At 35.3% G+C, this 25,838-nt stretch overlaps 1 protein-coding gene across 10 annotated transcripts in view; it reads left to right on the forward strand.

Annotated features, from left to right (window-relative positions):
• The window catches only part of LOC149780351 (beta-1,3-galactosyltransferase 1-like), an 84,579-nt gene that overhangs the window by 22,079 nt on the left and 36,662 nt on the right, over positions 1-25,838 (forward strand). The window contains exon 1 of one of the 10 annotated variants that reach the window (XM_089937238.1): positions 2,619-3,977. The exons of 7 other annotated variants lie outside the window; for them this stretch is intronic. In XM_089937238.1, coding sequence (XP_089793364.1) covers positions 3,929-3,977 — 49 coding nt within the window. In that variant the 5' untranslated portion in view covers positions 2,619-3,928. Of the gene's footprint in view, positions 1-2,618; positions 3,978-20,031; positions 20,724-25,838 lie in introns of those variants that run through there. 2 more of the 10 variants (XM_089937241.1, XM_089937237.1) reach the window with 2 other exon arrangements.

Raw genomic sequence — 25,838 nt, forward strand, 5'->3', positions numbered from 1 at the left:
AAAACTTAAATTTGATAACTATAAGAATAATGCTGTTAACTTTGATAAATATAAGGGTAATACTGTTAACTTTGATGACTATAAGGGTAATACTGTTAAGTTTGATAGCTATAAGGATTATACTGATAATTTTGATAACTATAAGGGTAATACTGTTAACTTTGATAACTATAAGGGTAATACTGTTAAATTTGATAACTATAAGGGTAATACTGTTAACTTTGATAACTATAAGGGTAATACTGATATCTTTGATAACTATAAGGGTAATACTGTTAAGTTTGATAAATATAAGTGTAAAACTGTTAAATTTGATAACTATAAGAATAATGCTGTTAACTTTTGATGACTATAAGGGTAGTACTGTTAAGTTTGATAACTATAAGAGTAATACTGATAACCTTGATAACTATAAGAATAATAATGTTAACTTTGATAACTATAAGGGTAATACTGTTAAATTTGATAACTATAAGGGTAATACTGTTGCATTTGATATGTGCAAGGGTAAAACTGTTAAATTTGACAACTATAAAGGTAATACTGATAACGTTGATAACTATAAGGGTAATACTCTTAAATATATAAATGTACAGGTGATATTGTTGAATTTGATAAGTATAGAGGCAATGTTGTTCAATTTGATAACTATACAGGCAATACTGCTGAATTTGGTAGCTATACAGGTAATACCATTAAATTTGATAACTATATAGGTAGTACTGTTCAATTTGATAACTATAAGAATAATGCCTTTGAATTTCATAGCTATACAGGTAATATTGTTGAAGTTCATTACTATACAGGTGTTACGAAATACCTGATATGGCTTGGCTAGACCACCATAGATTCCAGTATTATTAAGGTGACGTGTTTGGCGCACCATATTAATTTTGTAAATATAATTTCCCTAGCAGGATCGCGTGACGCCAACATTGCTTGCGGGACACGTGCGTAATATATGTTATCGCGCGCGACTATATATATATATATATATATATATATATATATATATATATATATATATTACTTAGGGTTCTTGACTGGGACAGCCATTAGAAAGAAGTTCTTTGTACGTTTAGCTGTCGGGGCGGGATCGTCATTATGGTTTGCCTAGTTTGAGACAAGTTGGTTGAGTTATATTCTTTTTAGTTTAAATTATTATTCAGTTTCGCAAAACACGTTCAATGTTATAATATATAGGCTTACATTGTTTTATTATACTTTTAGTTTAATTCACCAAGAGTGTATGGCTTCTATAAGTTGGTTGCGTGAGATGGTACGGTTCAGATTAGGATATAGACATATATGCAGTACTCCTGTTCGTAGTGTATGTGTTGCTGTTATAACTAATACTGAAGATGTTCATATATACATGTTTGGCATATCACTTATTTTTAGCCAATTAGTGGTATGTTATTCTCCAATTACAGAAGGTCGTACATAAGGAAACATGTCAGGTGTGTTGGTATTGGTTCGTTTGAAACGCTCAAATGTTATTTATCTGAATAATAATCAGAAAACAGATTATTTGGAAAGTTGTTTTCTCATATTCAGCCAACTAGGTGTTAATAACTAGGAGTGGATAACTAACTGTGGATAACTGGGTCTTTTGTAAAAACATTTTTACAATTATTTGTTCCAGAGGATAATACACTTTTTCCATTGTCACTCAAACGTTTATTTCTCAAACCCCATTGTCTCAAATGGCGATAGCTCGATTACGTTACACAAGGTAATACCTATGAATTTAATTACTATACAGGTAATATTTTTAAATGTATTAACTATACAGGTAATACTATTGAATTTAATAAATTTAGAGGTAATAGTTTAAGTTATTAACTATAGTGGTAAATTAAATTAAACCATAATGGGTTTGGCTTAGTTATGGCTCTGCAGGCTTTACAGAGGCTTACGATATGAGTATACCGTTGTATATGTATGACTTGTTTTTACTTTCAACATAACAAATTACGAAAATTGAGGACCACGTGGCAGATGGGTCAGTCATGACAAAATGCGTTTTTTGTACTGTACAACACCTTCTAAATGTAGATGATGTTTTTTACAAGGTAGTTTTTCTCTGTATTTTATATTTGACGAGGATGCAGCAATCTTTGCAAAACTACATTATTAAAAATTATCGAAGCACACACGCATACACACGAACAAAGAGTTATTAAAATCATGCGGAATAATTTGGCGTCATATACCGTGTTTTGGGACATGCTCACAGAGTAAGGAAATACAGAAATCGGACTGGTTCAAGCTTAATACTCGTAAATAAGCAGTGATCGCTCTAACTTTACTTGTCTCACTTTGTTGTACATTTTACGTTGACTTCAATATCGATTTTATGGTTAAAATTCTGCAGTAAATGTAAAGCCTGTAAAAGATTTTTCGTTAATAATAATTGCATTAAAAATAGCAAAATCTAGAGATCCCGCTTCATGTTTATAAACCAAGTTTTAACAGGAAACATCTCAAACCATTTGATTATATTCTGGCCAGTGTATGATTTGCGAAAACTTGCTTTGACGGTATCTGTTAACATTTTTATAAAAAAAATTAAAAAATCCATTACTAGCAGCTTTGAAAAGAAACGTCCTCAATTTAACATTTCAGACCAGTTTATAATCAATGCATATTCTATTTGTTCTTTTTATTAGTATATGTAATTAATCAATCTAATTACTAGTATATGTAATTAGTCAATATTTTACCAGTATATGTAAATATTCATCTATCTAGCAGTACATGTAATTAGTCAATATTTTACCAGTATATGTAAATATTCATCTATCTAGCAGTACATGTAAATAGTCATCTCTCTAACAGGATATGTAAATAGTCATCTATCTAGCAGTGTATGTAAATAGTCATCTATCTAGCAGTGTATGTAAATAGTCATCTATCTAGCAGTGTATGTAAATAGTCATCTATCTAGCAGTGTATGTAAATAGTCATCTATCTAGCAGTGTATGTAAATAGTCATCTATCTAGCAGTGTATGTAAATAGTCATCTATCTAACAGTATATGTAAATTGTCAATCTTATCTAGTAATGTAATTAGTCAATCTATTTACTACTATATGTAATGGCAATATTATAATTGGATTCATATCGTATAAATGAGTAAAACCAACTGTATTGATGATAAACTTGGCAAATGAATAACTCAAGCCACACACACACACACACACACACACACACACACACGATTAGTTCCGAAAAATAACTCACTGGAAAAAGATAAGTGTATCAATGGGGCAGAGTTTCAATATTTACTTTTCTTTAAATGAGTGAAATAGAGATTATTCGTCATAAATTTGCCACATAAATAACACATTATAGAGATCTTTCAATCTGTTTTATAAATCTTTAATTTAAATTGGTCAAACATTTAAAAAAACTCGAGCCTTTAAATTGTGTATGTGTGTATGTGTAAAAAATAGTCAGTCTTGGCATAGAGTTAATGTCGCAACATTTGTGGAACTTGTGGAAATTCCAAACCTTGTACATTGCAACTGCATTGTTTGTTCTTTATACATGCCCTTAAGGTAAATACTTTTATATTGTTTAATATAGTCTTCGCCGTGGTAAAGTCTAATCTGGTTGTCAGTGAAAATCATAGCCGGAGAGTATTGTGATTTGGTAGCTTTTGTCACCCATGTATCAGTGTGAGTATGTGGTGCGTGACATTCACAGTGAACAGACAGCTGAATACCTATGTAAATACAGCAAATGGAGTAAGTACTTGCTTCTGTGCCCGTTCATACGTGTTCTCAGCATATTTTTACGCAAGTATCGGACAGCACGGAATTTCAAAAAAGACAAGATTTCTTGGCGATATAGTTGTGAGGAAAGTGTTCAAATATTTGAAATATATAACATTCATGGATCTCAGTGACGGAACATACATTGTATGCCAACTAGATACAGCACTAGAGATTTTAAAGAGAAATTAGGGACAGGTTAGTATAACTAAAGTCTGCAATGTTGTTAATACTAACTAATGCTTGAAATTAAGGAAAAAATAGGAGCAGGTTAGTATAATGAAGCTTACGTTGTTAAAACTAATTAATACTTACAAAGATACTTCTTCCTTAGTTCCCTCTCGTTTTCTTATTATCTTAATCTTTATTTGCTCCATGTTCTTTTAACTATATCTGGTCTTTGCTTATCTTTCATTTTCCTGTTTTACCCACTACTCCAACAAAACAAAAAACAAAACAAAAAGAAATGGGTTATGATAAAGAAACAAATGTAGAAAGTCTCAAATCCAACCACGTTGTCCACATTTATAATTCTCATATTTCTCAAGTGAGGCCTCTTAGTTTAATGCTGTCATGACCCGCGCTTATCAACCTGCTGACCTCCACAATAACCTCTCTACCTGTCGACCTAACTAGTTACCTGTGCATAGTATCCTTTGAAATCAAGGTTTAGAACTGAGCGTGAAAATGGCAGTTTCAACCTGTATACACCTATTATTTTTCTTTTCCTAATTTCACCACTACGGTGGCCTAGTGATTAGAGCGTCCGCCACGGATGCCGGAGGTCATTAAGAGGTTAGTGTTAGGACTGGTCGGCCTGGTGTCAGGATAATGTGAATGGGTGGGACATCAAGCTACACGGCTGCGGCATGATGCCGCAGTGCTAGAGATCACTATAAACTGTCACAATGCAGGCATCGTAGCGATATGACTGAAAAATCGTTAAAGCTAGGTTAATAGCCCAAATCCCCCCCCACACACACACACTTTTCCTAAGTTCGTGACCGCTCCGGTGGCCCAGTGGTTAGATCGTCCGCCTAGAATGCGGGAGGTCGTGGGTTCGGAACCCGGCTTAGTCATACCAAAGACTTACAAAAATAGTACTAACAGCTGCCTCGCTAGGTGCTCAGCATTAAGAGGTTAGTGTTAGGACTGGTCGGCCTGGTGTCAAGATAATGTGACTGGGTGGGACATTATACTGAATGTCTGCGGCATGAAGCCCCAGTGCTAGACATCACATTAAACAGCCACATTGCAGACATGGTAGCGATATTATTTCGTTGTATATGTTCCGGATTAAGCTAGTGCGGGTCCTGTAGCATAAGTTATAAAGGGCACTAAACATTTTTTCTCTCAAAAAACACAAATATTAAATCACATATTTTTAACTTGCATAGTAAAGCAGTTGTATCTTTTCATTTGCTATACACCAGATATTAACACCAGATATTACGACAAATATATCTGACGTTTCAGTAATAGCATTATTTACATATAGGTAATTGATAGTTTGTAAGCATTTAACGCCAGGTCCTTTAAAGCGCGGGGCCTGTAGAAAATGCTTTATTTTGCTACTAATATAATCCGGCACAGTTGTTATGACTGTTCCAAGGTATTTGTTTATAATTAGGACTGTTTCAACATCCTTATTATATTTAGGTCTCTCGCCACATTCTACGGTGTTACGTTTAGGCTCTTAATAAATGCAACAAGGAAAGAGTGAAGACAACAAGCTTTGTCAAATTTAGCAAATAATTTATTTCCCTAGAAAAACAAGGTAAAAATGGAAAAAAGAACTTACGGTTTTAAGAACCAAATCGAAAAATAATCCAAGAATATTCCAAGATTTGAAAAGTAGTAGTCCTTGTAATAAAATGTTCTAATGGATTTGAGTTTAAGTTCCTAGCCAAAATCGAAAATGGAAGGCGATGACGCATGCTATAGCCAGTGTGGTACTGATGTGTCAACAGTTCGCCGTTAATCCACAACAATAATATTTCGGTGTTTTAATTCCGAATAAATTTTCAATAAATGTCTTTGTCCAAGAATTCTTTATGACACTTAGGCATTCTCGAGAGAAAGGAACTAATCTCTTAGAATCCAAATAATTTGAAGAAAAATTAAAATGTATCTCCAACTGGTCAAAACAGGAAAAAAACTTGCTATCTAAGTGTTTAAAAGCCAAACTGAGATTATTTCTCAAAACATCGGTATTCGAGGTAGCTACTGAGCAAAACAGATACCCGTACGAGGGTCGCGTGATCACTTTCCAAAACATTTTAGAATTTTTACATAACGTGCTCCCAGGACAGCATCGATTTCACTCTTTAAATCACACAATAAGAATAAATTTTAAACAGTTGCTTGCTCACATTGTTACTAATTCTGCATCAAGGTCAGGAACTAGGTCAGCATAAAGATACAAAGTTCTATTTTTAGGTGTTTACGAAACAAACAGTCAAGTCAAACTAATTTCTCGAAAATGTAAAATTCCTGTAAACAAAATTACATTGCTTTAACATATAATGGAATATTTTTTTTATAAAAGAGTCATAACAATCAAACGATTGATATAAATATAAATTAAATAAAATATACATATACATAACAACAGTATTTTGAACGTTTGCCAAATTCAGTATTCGCCGTTTTATGAAGCTGGAAAGCCTTTATCATCCTAAAGTAGAGTGTTTATTTGTTCATATCATTTGGTGCAGCATCGGTCACTTAATTGGTTTAGGGTCTGATTCGTAATCCAACGGTCGTGAGTTCAGTGTCCATCCAGGCTAGCCCAGTTTGTCGGCCTCGGTGTGTGCTAGGGATAGGCCCCTAGTTCCCGTTTCTTTGGCATGAAATGGACATGAATGTGTTAGAAGTGCCGTTATGATCAACAAAATGCAAACCTTACCACTGGGACACTAGACGGTGAATGATGAATTAAATATTTTGACGATTTCATACATGGATGCTTTTTTATAGCCAGTAACATTATTACAGGGTTGTCCCTGCACACTTTATCCTACGGTATCCTAACAAATACCAGCTATGCCTATATAAAAAGTCATTAACCCTATTACTATCAAGCAGAAAGACTAGCACAGACTTCGATTTGGTTTCAATTTATTAATGGACGATCTTTTCAAACAGCATGTGGTCTCTAGCAATAGGTTCATTCTGTAAACCAGAAACCGTAAGCAATTTCTCTTAAAACTTTACTAACTATGTTACCCTCAGACACCAAAAATATTTTCTCTTGAGACTGTACAAACTATGTTACCCTCAGACACCGCAAGCATTTTCTCTTATGACTATACACACTGTGTTACCCTCAGAAATCGAACAATAGGACCTTCTTAATAAAAGGTAATCCGTTGCAGTCGGTTGAGGTCAACAAAGAGATTGTCAAGGAAGTCCATCAGTACATAATTACAATTAAGAAATTTATTTATCACTAGTTACGTTTTCACATGAAGCTGTTGTATCACAGGTACGTGTTTTATTACCATAAATATATACCACACGTGCTAAAGTTAAACGTCCTTTATCTACACCCACACCCTTCCCGTCAATGCGGACATCTTCATATTTTTCTTTCCTTTATATTTGTTGACGTGAAAAGAAACGGTATCATGATGTAAACTTGTATAAGTTATTGTCTGATAGTATTACAGTATTATATGTTCAGTTTTCTTTCAATACATTGGAAGCATGTTACACCTTCATTAATCATATCAGCCTTTTATTGTTAAAGGGCAGATAGCTTTAAATAACCTCAAGCTTGTTGCTCAGTAATATGTATTTGTTGTTCGATACTTTCCACGAGGATTTCTGTACATAAATACTGTTTCAACCAAATACTAAGTACGCCTTATAACATATTATTCACATCTACTAATTTTTTTCTTGCCATATGAAAAAAGAAACACCTGTGTTTTGTCGCGTAAAATATATGACAGTGAAAGAGATGGAATACTTGGTGACGTTTACCTTATATGGTGCCCGATGATGTATGAAGATGGTCCAGAGAAGCAATTGTATGAAAGGGGTGTGGCAAGGAGTTTTGTTCCTATTGTTATCATCGGTCAAATTATTGCACAATTGGTATGAAAGAAAATTCTAATAACTTTAAATGTAAACTTGTAGTTTGCAAACTTGTAGTTTGCTATTATATTTCATTTTTCGAGAGTTCTTATGCGGCAAGTTATACGATCGATCTTGTATGTATTATTGAATTATAAAATCGATCTGATATGTTTTATTGAATGATAAAATCGATCTGGTATGTATTATTGAATTATATTATCGATCTGGTATGTATTATTGAATTATAGAATCGATCTGGTATGATTCATTGAATATTCTGACGTTTCGTCTATAATAAAATGTTCGCTGCACGTCAGTCAAACTCTTAGTACCCGTCGATATCAAGAGGATTACATGTGGACAGAAACCTTGTCGGATATCGGGGCCTGATATCAGTTATTTGCAGACATTATATACAAATTTTAATTGTCATAACAGCGATTTACAGCTATTTTCCATTACATTTTTATTGTCAAAACGTCGATTTACAGCATTTTTCATTACATGTTAATTGTCGAAACATCGATTTACAACGATTTTCCATTATATTTTCAGCATAAATTAAACAAAATGTGCAACTAATTCTAATGGAATGAGGGTAAATATAAGTTGATTTTATAAGGTGTGCTCCGTTAATGAGTAAGACTGGCGACCCTTGAAATAACGTAACCTCAACCAGAGATCATATTTCACGAGAGAAAACTCCAAACCTCTGTACGTGGTTAATTGCTCTGTTGATGGATAGAATACTTATCCACCCGAATGATAAAGCGGACTGGGATATAATTGGCTATAGTTAAGTGCTCACATGCATGCTAACAAATTATCAGGAAAGAGGCGTGGAAGATTTAGTGGGGAATTGGGTTAAGATTAATAAAGTCTTTATGAAATTGAATTTATATAAATATACGCCTGAATTTTCTATTTTACCAAAACACTGGACTGTAGTTAGCGATATTAATTATTTGGTAATATTGGACGGATATATCATGAAATATGATCGATTCAGTGATGTTTTTATGAGGGGGGGGGGGCTATTGCTGGAAATATTGTTTTAATGCCATCCATAAAGTATAGTGTAAATAATTACTGATATGTGCACTGTTCCACCGATCCTAACAGAGAATACAAAGGCTAAGTGCTAGCTAAAATATGTCAAATGCTACTCAAACCAAAGTTACAGGATTCTTTTTTACTTTGAGTTCATGGCATAAGCGAATACGTCCTCTGCCCTTCCAATGCGCTAAGTGTAGTTGATTGGTTTCGCTTTGTCACTGTTAACGTTTGATGTACATAGGGCAGTTGTGTGCAGTACCCTATGTACATATGACAGTTTTGTGTAGTACCCTATGTACATATGGCAGTTTTGTGCTGTACCCTATGTACATAGGACAGTTTTGTGCAGTACCCTCTGTACATAGGACAGTTTTGTGTTGTACCCTATGTACATAGGATAGATTTGTGCTGTATCCTATGTACATAGGACAATTTTGTGCATTACCCTTTGCTTAGATTTTGCACCACTGCATTTAAATTTACAACTGGTAAAAGTAAGTGACGGTAACAATAAGAATAAGCGTAGCGACCGACTAATATGAAATTATGTAAGTTGTATATCTATTTTTTTTTGTATCATTTTGAGTCATGTTTTGTGTCATGTATGTGTAATGCTTTGGTTTGTATCAGGTTTCTGTCATATTGCGTATCATATTTTGTATCTTGCTTGTGTCATGCTTTGTATCATGTTTGTGTCATGTTTTGTATCAGGCTTGTATCGTATTTGTTTGAATGATGTAAAGCTGTTCGTGACATAATTTAAGGTATTGTCATTGCAGATAAAACAGATTCATTAAATTATATTGCTGACAATATTTCTAATATTTTTTCATTTTTATTGTTATTTATTTTATTTGTTTTGAAGAGAATATTCACGACCATCGTTTGGAGAGAATGTATGCACGCGACCTCATCTAAACAAACGGAAAAGTGATTTCCGAGTTGTTGAAAATTGTCAAAAGGACGAATTGTGTTTAATGTACATTAGGAACGAGTGCCTTCATAAAGAAACTTTGAGCTTGATTAAAGTGTAATAAAGATAAAAATATTTTAAATAAAAAGACGGGTAAGTTTAAAGACGGTATTAAAATAATCAGTAGGACTGGATATAATCCCAGAGTTTTTGGGTACAGATTAGTATCATATAAAAAGCATGACTCATAGGATTACACCAATAAGATAAGCCAAACCCTCCCTCAATAAATTAAAAATTTAATGAAAAAATATATAAATAAATAAATAATAAATAAATAAAGCAAACAATAAAACCAAACATTTATGAATCGAATGAATAAAAAGTTGCTAATTCTCGATGTGATGGACCAGTCTCAAATAAACCTTTCAACCTCAAAAGCAAACCTAGATTAAACCTTGTAACCTCAAAAGGATACCTCGATTAAACCTTGTAACCTCAAAAAGGAGACCTCGATAATAAGTGTAACCTCAAAAGGATACATCGATCTATATATCTCGCCAGATCAAACTCATAAAGACTGTTATATCATTTCAATGAAAATAAAAATAACAATTACTTAATAAAACACTGTCCTAAACGAATCTTAGTACATATATATCGATGATATTATTAATTTTCTTGTCGAGCTTTTAATGTTATTTTACAAGTGATAAATACACAGTCACAGAATACAGGTGTCATAGTAATGATCCATAAGAAATGTAATTTTGTTGAATTTGATGACTATAAGGGTAATACTGTTAACTTCGATAACTATAAGGGTAATACTGTTAAATTTGATAACTATAAGGGTAATACGGTTAAATTTGATAACTATAAGGGTAATACTGTTAACTTTGATAACTATAAGTGTAATACTGTTAAATTTGATAACTATAAGTGTAATAAGGTTAAATTTGATAACTATAAGTGTAATACTGTTAAATTTGATAACTATAAGGGTAAAACTGTTAAATTTGATAACTATATGGATAAAACTGTTAAATTTGATAACTATAAGGGTAAAACTGTTAAATTTGATAACTATACGGGTAATGCTGTGGAATTTGATAAATATGCAGGTAATACTGTGGAATTTGATAAATATGCAGGTAATACTGTTAAACTGATAAATGTACAGGTGATACTGTTGAATTTGATAACTATAGAGGTATTACTGTTGAATTTTATAATTAAAGAATTAATGCTGTTCAATTTGATAACTATACAGGTAATATTGTTTAATTTGGTAACTATACAGGTAATACCATTAAGTTTGATAACTATACAGATAATACTGTTGATTTTGATAATTATACAGGTAACAATTTTGAATTTGATAACTATACAGGTAATACTTTGAATTTGATAACTACACAGGTAGCATTATTCAATTTAATAACTATAAAAATAATACCTTTGAATTTCATAACTCTACAGGTAATATTGTTGAAGTTTATTACTATACAGGTGTTACGAAATACCTGGTATGGCTTGGCTAGACCATCACAGATTCCAGTATTATTAAGGTGACGTGTTTGGCGCATCGTAGTATTTTTGTAAATATACTTTTCCCTTGCATCGTGTGACGACTACATTGCTTGAGGGGCACGTGCATAATATATGTTATCGCGCGCGACTATATATATATATATATATATATATATATATATATATATATATATATATATAGGGATCTTGACCGGGACAGCCATTAGAAGGAAGTTCTTTGTACGTTTATCTGTCGGGGCGTGGTCGCCATTATGATTTGCCTAGTTTGAGACAAGTTGGCTGAGTTATATTCTTTTTAGTTCACATTAATGTTCAGTTTCGCAAAACACGTTCAATATTATAATATAGGCTTGCATTGTTTTATCATACTTTTAGTTTAATTCACCAAGAGTGTATGGCTTATCTAAGTTGGTTGCGAGAGATGGTACGGTTCATATTAGTATATAGACATATATGCAGTACTCCTGTTCGTAGTTTATTTTTGTTGCTATTAGAACTAATACTGAAGATGTTCATATATACATGTTTTGGTATATCACTTTCTTGAGCCAATCAGTGGTATGTTTTTCGTACAGTACAGAAGGTCGTACATAAGAAAACATGTCAGGTGTGTTGGTATTGGTTCGTTTGAAACGCTCAGATGTTATTATTCTGAAGGATAATCAGAAAACAGATTATTTGGAAAGTTGTTTTCTCGTATTCAGCCAACTAGGTGTGGATAACTGGGTGCGGGCTAACTATAGATGTAGCTAGAGACCGCTGTGGTAAGTAGAGATGAAAGATCGCCAGAAGTGCCAACGTGTGTGTGCATGGAAGGCCTGGTTGGTTAAAGTGACCGATCCGGGAAAGCGGGTCAAGACCATCATATGAAATGTCAAGTAAATAGTTCCGCTATCAGGGGCGGATTAAGGCTCACTGGTGCCCTAAGCACTGACAAATCTTGGTGCCCCGCTCCTTTCCACGTACACCTGGGAAGATAACCCTAGGGTGCACCATGATCAAGAAACAGAACATTATGATCAATTTGCACTAGTTTTATCAATTTTTTTTTTACAAATCTTCATTCGTTTTTTTCTTTTCACCCTTATCTCAACTTTGTGGTGCCCCCTTTGGCCCTAGTGCCCTAAGCACATGCTTAGTCTGCTTAATGGTTAATACGCCCCTGGGCGTTATGTATGAGAAATGTCAGTATGACTAGAAGAGAAATGTCATAGTGTTTGACAATAAAGAGTACTGTCAGTGTAGTGGATGACTAACGAGACAAGAGGTATGATAGTGTTTGACTATCTGAGACAATGTCATGGTGTTATTGAATATTCCAAATAATTGGTTATTTGTTCTTCATTATTTTCCATTGGGTCCATACTCTGTACTCTTGTAATTATTTCAGAGTCCTGTTTTTTTTGTTGTTTTTTTTTCACTCATTAGTACGAGAGGATAATATATTTTTGTCCATTGTCACTCACGTGTTTATTTCTCAAATCCCATTTGATCTCAAAGGGTAATAGCTCGATTACGTTATAACAGGTAATACCTATGAATTTAATTACTATGCAGGTAATACTGTTGAATTTGTTAACTATACAGTTAATACTATTGTATTTGGTAACTTTAGAGGTAATAGTTAAATTTGATTAACTATAGCGGTAAAGTCAAATTAAACCATAACGGGTATGGCTTAGTTATGGCTTTACAGGCTTACGATATGAGTATACCCTTGTATGTGTCAGACTTGTTTTTACTTTCAGCATAACCAATTATGAAGATTGATGATGACCAAATGCGTTATGCTGGTTAAAGAATGGTTATTATTATTATTATTATTATTATTATTGCTTTAAACATTGGATAAACTCTTCACAAGTATCTTTGCAATTTTGGTAGAAATGATATTGTTTGTACTATACAACACCTTTTAAACGTAGATGCTCTTTTTCGTAAGGTAATTTTTCTCTGTATTTGATTACATTTGACGAAGATGTAGAATCTTTGCATCACTACATTAAAAATTATCAAAACACACAATAATACACACGAACAAAGAGTTATTAAATATCATGCCATCACATTCATTAGTCTCACCTATACTACTGTCACATTACTGCTATCACATACAATACTCTCACCTATACTACAGTCACATTACTGATATCACATTCAATACTCTCACCTATACTACAGTCACATTACTGCCATCACATTCAATACTCCCACCTATACTACAGTCACATTACTGCTATCACATACAATACTCTCACCTATACTACAGTCACATTACTGCTATCACATACAATACTCTCACCTATACTACTGTCACATTACTGCTATCACATACAATACTCTCACCTATACTACTGTCACATTACTGCTATCACATACAATACTCGCACCTATACTACTGTCACATTACTGCTATCACATACAATACTCCCACCTATACTACTGTCACATTACTGCTATCACATACAATACTCTCACCTATACTACAGTCACATTACTGCTATCACATACAATACTCTCACCTATACTACAGTCACATTACTGCCATCACATTCAATACTCCCACCTATACTACTGTCACATTACTGCTATCACATACAATACTCCCACCTATACTACTGTCACATTACTGCTATCACATTCAATACTCTCACCTATACTACAGTCATATTACTGCTATCACATTCAATACTCTCACCTATACTACTGTCACATTACTGCTATCACATACAATACTCTCACCTATACTAATGTCACATTACTGCTATCACATACAATACTCTCACCTATACTAATGTCACATTACTGCTATCACATACAATACTACCGCATATGCTCCTGTCACATTAAACCTCTGTATGCGTGGGTTCGAGTTTCGGATTCGGCCAATGTGGGTATGTTAGAAACCTTGCCAGTAGCTTCTCGTGGGTCGATGGTTCTTTCCGGGGTTTTCCAGGTTTCTTCCTCCACCATTAATACTGGCTGCCATGTATAATCAGCCTATCGTGTGCTGAAACATGGCGTTAAACCCTACAATAACAACGTCACATTACTGCTATTGCATACAATACTACCGCATATGCTACTGCCACATCAACCGCTCCGGTGGCCTAGTGGTTAGAGCGTCCGCCTCGGATGCGGGAGGTCGTGGGTTCGATCCCCGGCCGAGTCATACCAAAGGCTTACTAAAATGGTACTAACAGCTGCCTCGCATGGCGCTCAGCATTAAGAGGTTTATGTTAGGACTGGTCGGACTGGTGTCAGGATAATTTGTCTGGGTGGAACATTATCCTACATGTCTGCGGCATGATGCCCCAGTGCTAGACATCATTATAAAGTGCCACACTGCAGACATGGTAGCGATATGACTGAAAAATTGTTAAAGCAGCGTTAAAAATCAAACACACACACACACACACACATACTGCCACATTACTTCTATCGCATACAATACTACCGAAAATACTAATGTCACATTACTGCCATCACATTCAATACTCTCACCTATACTACTGTTACATTACTGCTATCGCATACAATACTACCGCAGATACTTCTATCGTTTATATTACTATCAAAGAACCTAAAAATTGGCATCTTATGGTTTTTTTAATAAAGCTATTTTTAGTGAATGTTAAATTCACAATGATTTCTATAAATAAAGGTGTTATGGGCCTAACATAAGATATGCCAACAGAGTGTTGGACTCATTGTCCGTGTTCTACAATCCTGGACTTGGGTATAGCGCTCTCTGCACAGGTCTTCACTTTCGTTGGTTGTCACATATGACTAGTTGATGCATGCTAGTCATCAGCCTTTAACTGATTGCTTGAAGGCGTTTTTTATTTTTTTGTTATTCGGGCCTTGCTCTGATATTTCAAAACATTGAATGTCATATTAGTTTTGCGTTAATTGAAATAGCGTTTCAGCTCGAATCATTCTAATTGAAACCATGTTCCTTTTCGCTCTTTGCGATCTTAGGGATTCTGGCTGGAAGAGAGGGTTGACATTACATCGTTATGATAATAGACTTGTATATGTTTGATTCTTGTGTAAAAATTGCATTCGAGATTTACCCAAACAATCTAAACTAGGGTTTTGTCTCTTCAGAATTGTGTATTGGTTCGTCTTGAATATTGTATTTATAATGCACGAATATTTGCATAAGATAATGAAATTTTGTGCGAATGGACACTCATTAAATATTTCCATAAAATAATGGAAATTTTTGCGAATGGAAACTCATTGAATATTTGCATAAAATAATAGAAATTTGTGCGAATGGAAACTCGTTGAATATTTGTATTCAAGCAACCCCAAAACGAGCAGGAGCACGATAGTCAGTGATTCTGGTTAAACCAGTTACATAGTTAGTCAGTTTTAATTTATTCTATTTCTGTACACATTATCAAGGTCTGAATTTTACACACATTACCAAGTCTGCATTTTACACACATTACACAGTCTGCATTTTACACACATTACCAAGTCTGCATTTTACACACATTACACAGTCTGCATTTTAGGCACATTATCAAGTCTGCATTTTAGGCACATTATCAAGTCTGCATTTTACACACATTAGCAAGTCTGCATTTTGCACACATTACCTAGTCTGCATTTTGCACACATTAGCAAGACTGAATTTTACACACATTACACAGTCTGCATTTTACACACATTACCAAGTCTGCATTTTAGGCACATTATCAAGTCTGCATTTTACACACATTAGCAAGTCTGCATTTTGCACACATTACCTAGTCTGCATTTTGCACACATTACCAAGTCTGTATTTACGCACATTACCAAGTCTGCATTTTACACACATTAATAAGTCTGTATTTTACATACATTACTAAGTCTGTATTTTACACACATTACCAAGTCTGCATTTTACACACATTACACAGTCTGCATTTTAGGCACATTATCAAGTCTGCATTTTAGGCACATTATCAAGTCTGCATTTTATACACATTAGCAAGTCTGCATTTTGCACACATTACCTAGTCTGCATTTTGCACACATTACCAAGTCTGTATTTACGCACATTACCAAGTCTGCATTTTACACACATTAATAAGTTTGTATTTTACAAACATTACTAAATCTGTATTTTACGCGCATTACCAAGTCTGTATTTTACGCACATTACCAAGTCTGCATTTTGCACATATTACCAAGTCTATATTTTGCACACATTTCCAAGTCTGCATTTTACACACATTACCATGTCTGGATTTTACGCACATTACTAAGTCTGTATTTTACACATATTACTACGTCTGCATTTTGCACACATTACCAAGTCAGTATCCTGCTAAATTTGTCATTGCTGATTAGTCGTGCCCCCAAGTACTATTTTAAATACGGCTTTAGTAGTGCCCCCCTCCCGTACCTTTTAAATACGGTTTATAATAAATCCCATTAGTAGTATTTGGAATACGGCTTTAATAATGCCCCCTTGTACTATTTTAAATACGGCTTTAGTAGTGCCCCTCTCCCGTACCTTTTAAATACGGCTTTAATAAATCCCATTAGTATTTTAAATGTGGCATTAATAGTGCCCCCTAGTAAAATTTTAAATATATTAGTTTGATATAATGGCTCAATTTCTATGAAGTATTATCAAAAGCCAGTGACGGTCAGCACTGCTTTCAGTTTAATATTTTAAAAGCGTTTACGCTGCATCACATGACTTTGATTTTGAATAATTTTACTGATGTATTTTTCAAAGATAGCTCTACAGAACTGTACAACTTTTGTGACCTTTCATTCGGGTTCTTTCAAAACGTTTTGGACTCGTGATTAAATACTGGTTATGTACACTATTGTTCATTATCTCTCTCTTGGACACATTGACTGTACAATTTCCTGTAGCCCGAAGGATACTCAGGGGGCAACGGCGTCATATCGCATACGTTGCTGAGGCTTTATAGGCCCTCCCTTGTTTCCCCAATCTCATTTGTAGACACCTTACCAGCATATATGGCTGATTCGAGCTTTAGAGATGTCCTTTTAGTAACTTTTAAATGCCCGAAGGCTTTATTTTCAATACAAAATACATTTCGATCGAGGTTCTTCTGTTGTTTTTTTCTTCTAACTATTAACGTTTTCTAGGACTTAGGGTTTCAGGTCCGATTTTCCTGCTTGTAGGGTTTCGTTCCCCTTCTTCCCTATAAATATAGTTTCAGAAGCTTTGTTAGCTGAGGTTTTTAGTTTTGTCTTAGGTTTAAAATTTGAATCCTTTTGTATATTGTTTTGCTCTTTTTTATACGTGGGCCCTAAGGATCACAGTCGCAAAGGTTATAAATAATTATTCTGTAACCTTTTTTGGAGAGTGCGTGAGTGCATTTCCGTCTCTCTCATATTCATCCAGTTTCGTTTTGTTGTGTATCTGCTTTGTGTACTATATATAAATTTTGTGGGTTTTTTCCTCCTGTTGTATGCTTGATATTTCATCGAGGAACTCTTCGTAGTTTCGTTGGTATTATTTGTTTCTTCTGTTTCTGTCATTGGAATGAATGTGTTTTCATAGTCAAAACGATAGTATTCTTTTCTCATTCTTGTCTGTTTCTGCTGGAGGCGTTTTTTTTTTTTTTGTTTTTTCTTCAAAGTTTCATTAGGCTGGTTACTTTTCTTTTTGAAGACGTATCCCTTTGATTCTTTGTTCAGTTTCTGGTTATTTTCTGAGGCTTATCGTGTTAAAGGCGTATCCCTTTGATTCTTTGTTCAGTTTCTGGTTATTTTCTGAGGCTTATCGTGTTGAAGGCGTATCCCTTTGATTCTTTGTTCAGTTTCTGGTTATTTTCTGAGGATTATCGTGTCCTCTTTGCCTGCTGCACCCTTTAGTGACACTTCTTTTGTGGTTTAATGCTTTTTCGGAATTTGGTTGTTTCCCTTCACTTTGGAGTTTCACCGTTAGTCATGTATTTCTCTTGTTTCGTCGTCTTACGATTAATAAGTTTACTTGTGTGTATTATTACTTGTACTTTACTCTCTACGTGCTTCATTCTCGTTTCTTCTTTCCGCTACAGGGAATTGTCTTAGCGCATGACCTGTTGATCCTGATCTGTTGCATTTCCTGTGGTATATGTAACCTGTATACCAGGTCCTTATTTTTTCTTGTCTGCTCTTTTTCAGTGTCAACTTTCCCGATTGTATTTGGTAACCCTTGTATAGTGCAATTCTGGAGTTGTGTATTTTTATCTCAAATTGCTGATATAACATTTCTGCTGTCTCCTCTAAAGGAAGTTTGATAGGAAGTCCTGAAGTTTATATTTCCTCCAGATTTATTTTGATCTTTCTAGTTATCAGTGGTGATTCACTATCGTGGCCGTTTGCCTTTTATAATTATGGGTCCACATTGCAAGATCGCCTTTTCTTCGTTGTGGCATATCATATATGGTGTCTTTTAATTGCTGTTCTCTAGGGACTGTATCTGATCTGTTAGTTTCCTTGCATCCAGGTCTACCGTTATTTTTTACTAAACTCATGTTGCTTAATTTCATTGTAATGTGTATAGATGTAATCGTTTGGAGGCAGTGGTATCGGTGTATCCATATCAGGTGATCTGAAAGTTGTATGATAGTAAACGTGATTCTCGAATGGTTGCGGAACCGATTCATTCTTGCCCTTCTCTTTGGAATATAAGCAATCTAATTTCAAAGTTTGCTTTCCATGGAACATCAGTAAGTTTGTCTGTGTAACATACGTTATTACCATGATCTTTAAGTGTATTATCCAATCAGATGAAGTCTTATATCCTCGCGTTTGAGAGATTGAGTAGTGTGCCTGAAGTGTTTCAATGTGTGCTGAATGATTTGATTTGACTTCAGATTTATTAAAGCTGCATTTTCATTGACTCTTCGTTGAACGGTCACCTGAACACGACCCCTTTGAACTTCGCGTAGGACAGCGGAGATTTGATTTTAATCAGATTGACCAGTCCGTGATCTGATATATCACATTTTATTAACCCGGAAAATCCGCAAAAATAGATGTTACATTCTCAACATTTGCTTTTATTGTGTACATGTGTATGGGACGTGTGCCTTTGCTAAAATGCATTTTATATTTAGTATCAGTGTACATCGATACATGTATATCCAGTCTAATTCGCAGTTTATATGTAATTATACATTTGTGGACCTTAATAATTTCATTCAATCAGTGCGAATGATTCGTTTTTTGGTTTGGTTTGGTATTGTATAGTACATCAACACAAACATGTTAATTTAGTACTTCTGCAAATGGAGTGAAATGTTTTGCCTAAGGACACCACTGTTGTCGTTTCAATCTGATTAAATGATAGGATTCTACTCTGCACATGAAATTTATGATAATTCTTAATGTCCCATTTTTCTCTTCACCTATTGTACACTCCATGATCGTTTTCGTATCTTACTTTCCTGCATCATAATACATTCCTTTACAACAGTGTTGTCTTCATGTATATTGATGGTATCACATATTGTCCGAATGTTTGATACGTCTGCTCGAGATTTTGAATGATGAACAGTGATATCATGTGTTTCGTGATATGTTTGTGATATCATGCGTTACACCATAGGTGTGTGATATTATGTTATAAATTTCTAGTATTTTCGTGTGTGTTCGTCATGTGATTTGCTTTGATAAATAATCCTATTGTTTTTTCCTGTTCAGCAAATAATGCAACCGAATTTGCATATATGTCAGAGAACGTACTCGAAGACGCAGTGTAACTGTTGGAAATCTTTTTTATAGCAACCTTCATGTCTTAAAGTAGTCGTGGGGCGATACGTGTTGTAATGGTCAAAAATAGTCAATCATGCCAAAGATTTAATGTCGTAACTTTTGTTGAACGGAAATTCCAAACTTTTGTACATAGTGAATGCATTATTTGTTCTTTATACATGCCCTTAAGGTAAATACTTTTATATTGTTTAATATAGTCTTCGCCGTGGTAAAGTCTAATCTGGTTGTCAGCGAAAATCATAGCCGGAGAGTATTGTGGTTCGGTAGCTTTTGTCACCGATTTACCAGTGTGAGGACGTAGTGCGTGACATTCGCAGTGACCAAAAAGCTAAGTAGGTAAATACAGTCAATGGAGCAAGTACTTATTACTGTGCCCGTTCATACTTGTTATTGGCATATTTTTACGCAAGTTTCCTACATCACCGAATGACAAAAATGACAAGATTCGTTGGAGATATAGTTGTGAGAAAAGTTTTCAAATATTTGAAATACACATAATTCATGGATCTCCGTGACGGAACATACAGAAGAGACGCCCCTTCATTGTATGCCAACTAGATACAGCACTTGCGATTTTAAAGAGAAATTAGGGACAGGTTAGTATAACTAAAGTCTAAGATGTTGTTAATACTAACTAACGCTTGAAGTTAAGGAAAAAAATAGGAGCAGGTTAGTATAATGAAGCTTACGTTGTTAAAACTAATTAATACTTACAAAGATACTTCTTCCTTAGTTCCCTCTCGTTTTCTTATTATCTTAATCTTTATTTGCTCCATGTTCTTTTAACTATATCTGGTCTTTTCTTATATTTGTGTTTTCATGTTTTAACAACTACTCCAGCAAAAAAAGAAAAGAAAAAAAAAATAAAGAAAGAAAAAGAAAAACTAGTAGGTTGTGGTAAACAAACAAATTTATAAAATCTCAAACCTAACCACGTTGTCAACATTTATAATTCTCATGTTTCTCAAGTGAGGCGTCTTAGTTCAGTGCTGGCATGACCCGCGATTATCAGCCTGTTGACCCACCTAATAACGTATCTACCTGTCGACCTAACTAATTACCTGTGTATAGTATACATTGCAATCAAGATATAGAAGTGAGCGTGAATATGGCAATCCGTTTCAACCTGTATACACCTTATTTTTTTTCTTTTCCTAATTTCGTGACCGCTCCGGTGGCCTAGTGGTTAGAGCGTCCACCTCGTGGATTCGAACCCCAGCCGAGTCATACCAAAGACTTACAAAAATGGTACTAACAGCTGCCTCGCTATGCGCTGAGCGTTAAGAGGTTAGTGTTAGGACTAGTCGGCCTTGTGTCAGGATAATGTGAATGGAATGGGTGGGACATCATGCTACATGTCTGCAGCATGATGCCCCACTGCTAGACATCATTATAAACTGCCACACTGCAGACATCGTAGCGATATGACTGAAATTTGTTTTTAAAGCTCCATTAAAAATCCTAATCACACACACACCTATCCTAATTTCAAATAGTTAAACGTATCATGACTTAAGCGTAATATTCTTTTATTTCTCGCGTAATGTAGTACTATTTGTTGAGATAAATACTTATTTCTTATTTATCACACGTAATTGAATTCTCTTGGATGCAATAAATACTTATTTCATTTAAAATGAAGAAAGATGTCTAGCTAAACCTGCAACAAAATGGACTATTTCGAATGGCCATAAAAATCGCCACCATTCCATGTGTATTGCCACTATCGGGCCAAAACATCGACATCAGTATGTGTGCGTTACCAAGTTTTTGGGTCGAATGTAATCTCTATTGGGAAATGGAGTGGGTTAGGGGTTGTATTAAATGAATGGACTGGATTTCCCATGGAAGTATGAGATAAACACTTGTCACTGCCGATCCGGTTTAATTCACGATTTTCTGTGGGGTTTGTCAGTTCGAGTTAGCCGGTGAATACATATGGTCTCCAACTGAAAGGGACAGCAGAATGAAAGATTGCTGTTTTGGAAGTTGGGTGAGCAGACCTGGGAATGATAACCTCTGTTAGCAGGCATAGTATTAACAAAATGGCATGCATTGCTATTATTATTATTATTATTATTATTATTACATTTTTGGTAGTTTTCTAGCTTGCTCAGTTACCCATTACGTTATATCCGGTAGCTGTTACAGTCGCCTCCTATTTTCTTTGCTTTTACTCGTATAGATTAAATGCCATACAAAAGGTCTGGGGAAAATAATCTTTGACACATTGGGAACGTTCAGTGGGAAACTTTTATTTCCACATGCGGAAGAATATTTCAGTTTATGCTAGACCATCATACATAATTTTAGCATTGTCAATTGTGTCGATGCCTCTTCTACACTATTTACACAACATGAACCACCCGAGTCTCGATGCCTCTTCTATGCTTTTTACACCACAAAGTGACACCGAGTCTCGATGCCTCTTCTACGCTGTTTACACCACAAAGTGACACCGAGTCTCGATGCCTCTTCTACGCTGTTTATACCACAAAGTGACATCCGAGTCTCCATGACTGATAACCTAGACATGTGCACAACACAAAATGCTACTACTATTTCTATTTCTAAATCCGTATCAGGATAACCAGCGACACCTTCGAAATACTGACTGGAAATGTATATGCTGTCAATGCATGGTTCAATTAAACACGCGCACGTCTATACTAGAAGCGTAATCCAAACATGCAATTGTCAAATGTTCGGGCTTTAAAGACAAGAAGATAGTTTTGAAGTACAGAGAAATTATTAATACAGTATGATACAAAGGACCAGGAAGAAGCTGAGAGAAGGAGATAGCTTGCTTTCTGGATTTACTGCCATTTGTCAGATGACGCCATTATATCTGGTAGAGAAAGAACACTGGGAAACCCACTAACCACGGGAAGTTACCGGCAAGCTTTCTCGCATACCCACATTGGCCGAGCCAAGACTCGAACTCAGGCTGACAGATGTGAGATGTGAGTGCTATTTAAAGGCGAGCGCATTAGACCAATCGATCATCAGTGTCCCTAAGAGAGAAAGAGCGCATTAGACCAATCGATCACCAGTCAATCACCAGTGTCCCTAAGAGACAAAAAGCGCATTATACCAATCGATCACCAATCGCCAGTATCACTAAGAAAGAGAGCATTAGACCAATCGATCACCAATCAATCAACATTATCCCTAAGAGAGAAAGAGCGCATTAGACCAACAGATCACCAATCAATCACCAGTGTCCCAAAGAGAGAAAGAGCGCATTAGACCAATCGATCACCAATCACCAGTGTTCCTAAGAGAGAAAGAGCGCATTAGACCAATCGATCCCCAATGTCCTTAAGAGAAACGGAGAAACAAAAGGAACAAAAATGAATATCAGGATGTTCTGGTGGTAGCTGAGGTACATATTTCTGTTCCTGAAGACCTCTTCCCATCAAGAGTACATCGAACAAGAACATATCTTTATCCTGTCTTCATCAGGGCGCTTATGAATGGTACAGCAACTTTCTTGAACTATAATAGATTTGTTATTAATAAAACCGAATATGTGTACAATGCGGCACCACAGGATATCAAACCTAGAGACGAGTAATGTTGGTCTGGTAGAAGCCAATTTTCGCAGTTCATGTGTTTTGAACAGTACTGAAATTAAGCATTGTATCTTGGGTATTTAAAGTTTGACAAGAACATCTGGTAATCAGTCTACATTTATGTGATTAGTTCTGTGCCCAATGTTGATGTGTTTGAACTGTTAGAGATGTGGATATCTGGGAATCAGTCTACATTTATATGATTAGTTCTATGCTCAATGTTGAACTGATGGAGACGTGGACATCTGGTAATCAGTCTACATTTATGGGCTTAGTTCTATGCTCAATGTTGATGTGTTGTAACTGTTAGAGACGTGGGCTAAAATTAATGTAAGTGGTTTCACAAGCAGATTAAGAACACAACATAGCTTTAACATTTTTAAGTGATATCGCTACGATATCTGCAGTGTGGCTGTTTAATGTGATGTATAGCAGTGGGGCATCATGCCGCAGACATGTAGCATGATGTCTCACCAAGTCACATTATCATGACACCAGGCCGACCAGTCCTATCACTAATCTCTTAATGCTGAGTGCCGAGCGAGGCAGCTGTTATTACCGTTTTTATAAGTCTTTGGTATGACTCTGGCGGGGATCGAACCCACGACCTCCCGCATTCTAGGCGGGCGCTCTAATGACTAGGTCACCGGAGCGGTCGTGGGTCTGTTTTGAATTAGCCGGAACAAATGCAGGTTCTATCTTGTACAGACAACATTTTACCTCTTAATGGGTCTTCAGTTTATTAAAATAGCCGGTAAATTAATGCCCGTGATAACAGAAGTATATTTCACTGTATATCAAACATTTCAACAGCAGCCATTTTCATCTAAACAATCACAACGGTCGTCAATAGCGAGGATTCCATTCGTAAACATTTTATCAAAGTCCACCTTGATATATATGTGCCAGACAGCGGAATTGTTATCCTTTTCCGACATTTTCAGGTCACTGTAATTTACCTGTCAAGGTACGACAATGAGATTTGTGTCTCCACCACTTATTTTGAGTAGTCGCAACAGTTCATACTTCATGCTCGAGTAGCCTAACCAAGTAAACTAGGTACCACAGGGACTGGAAACTACCGAACATTAATTAAAAATGCATGCCTCGGGAGAATTTTTGCACTTGTGTGTTATCGCTAGCCGCAGGTATATCATATGATCACCAGTCCGTGACTGACATCCCAGCATTAACCTCACTCAAATATAAATGCATTATATATTCATTTCAGTACAGATTTATGGTTCTAAATATTGCACTAGCTAAAACTGAGTAAAATAAACACAGTTCTTCAGTAGTAATCACAATGAAGGTTTTAACTCATTTAGCTCCAATCCCGCCTGTCGGCGTGATAAAGCTGTACTCTACTTCCGAGCTCGGAAACGTCAAGGTTCTTTAAATTACCTCAAAACTGGATTGTGTATAAAGAAAGCAGACATATATAGCTCTGCAATGACACAAAAAAAAAAAAAAAAAAAACCTGGACTTTCTATTCGCATTACAAAATGCAGCGCGAATAATGTAGTTTTGAGACCCGATTTTTTCCACCAAAATTTCGCCAGTTTCCAGGTTCAGATTTTGTGTCCAGATTTTAGACATTTTGGCCCGCGATCTAAGGTAGACCGGTCTGAAATGTACACAGACAGGTGAACCTTGCAAAAAATCGGATGAGTTGGGAGGACAAAGTGGCCAGGAAACGAAAATGATGGGTATAATAAGCAATTTAAAAAAAGAAATAAATATAAAATAATAAATAAATCGAATAATAAAGTTATCAGTTTTAATGTGGGGGATAGTATTTACAAAAATAAATGTTGGAAAAATCTTGTACTCTTCTGCACATGCGCGAGCCAAATATCGAATGAAAAACGATATTTGTAGCACAGCTAGGCAACAAAGTACACGAAAAACTCTTGGAAGCAAGTGTATTTGGATGTATTAAGAATTAACCTCCAGATTGCGTCTCCTACCTACATTTCAGGCAAAAATGGCAAAAATCATCGGTGCCGAATAAGTTAAAAGCCGGTGATCCATCCCCTGTTTTCTGAATCATTTTCGTAACAAATGTGGCACACGTTAAACAACCCCTATTTCTATGATATGCGGGGCCCAAGGCAGTATGAGGGGCCCCAAGAC

Source organism: Sinohyriopsis cumingii, chromosome 16 (assembly GCF_028554795.1).
Source record: "Sinohyriopsis cumingii isolate HCF-2022 chromosome 16, ASM2855479v2, whole genome shotgun sequence".
In the NCBI taxonomy this organism is placed as follows: domain Eukaryota; kingdom Metazoa; phylum Mollusca; class Bivalvia; order Unionida; family Unionidae; genus Sinohyriopsis; species Sinohyriopsis cumingii.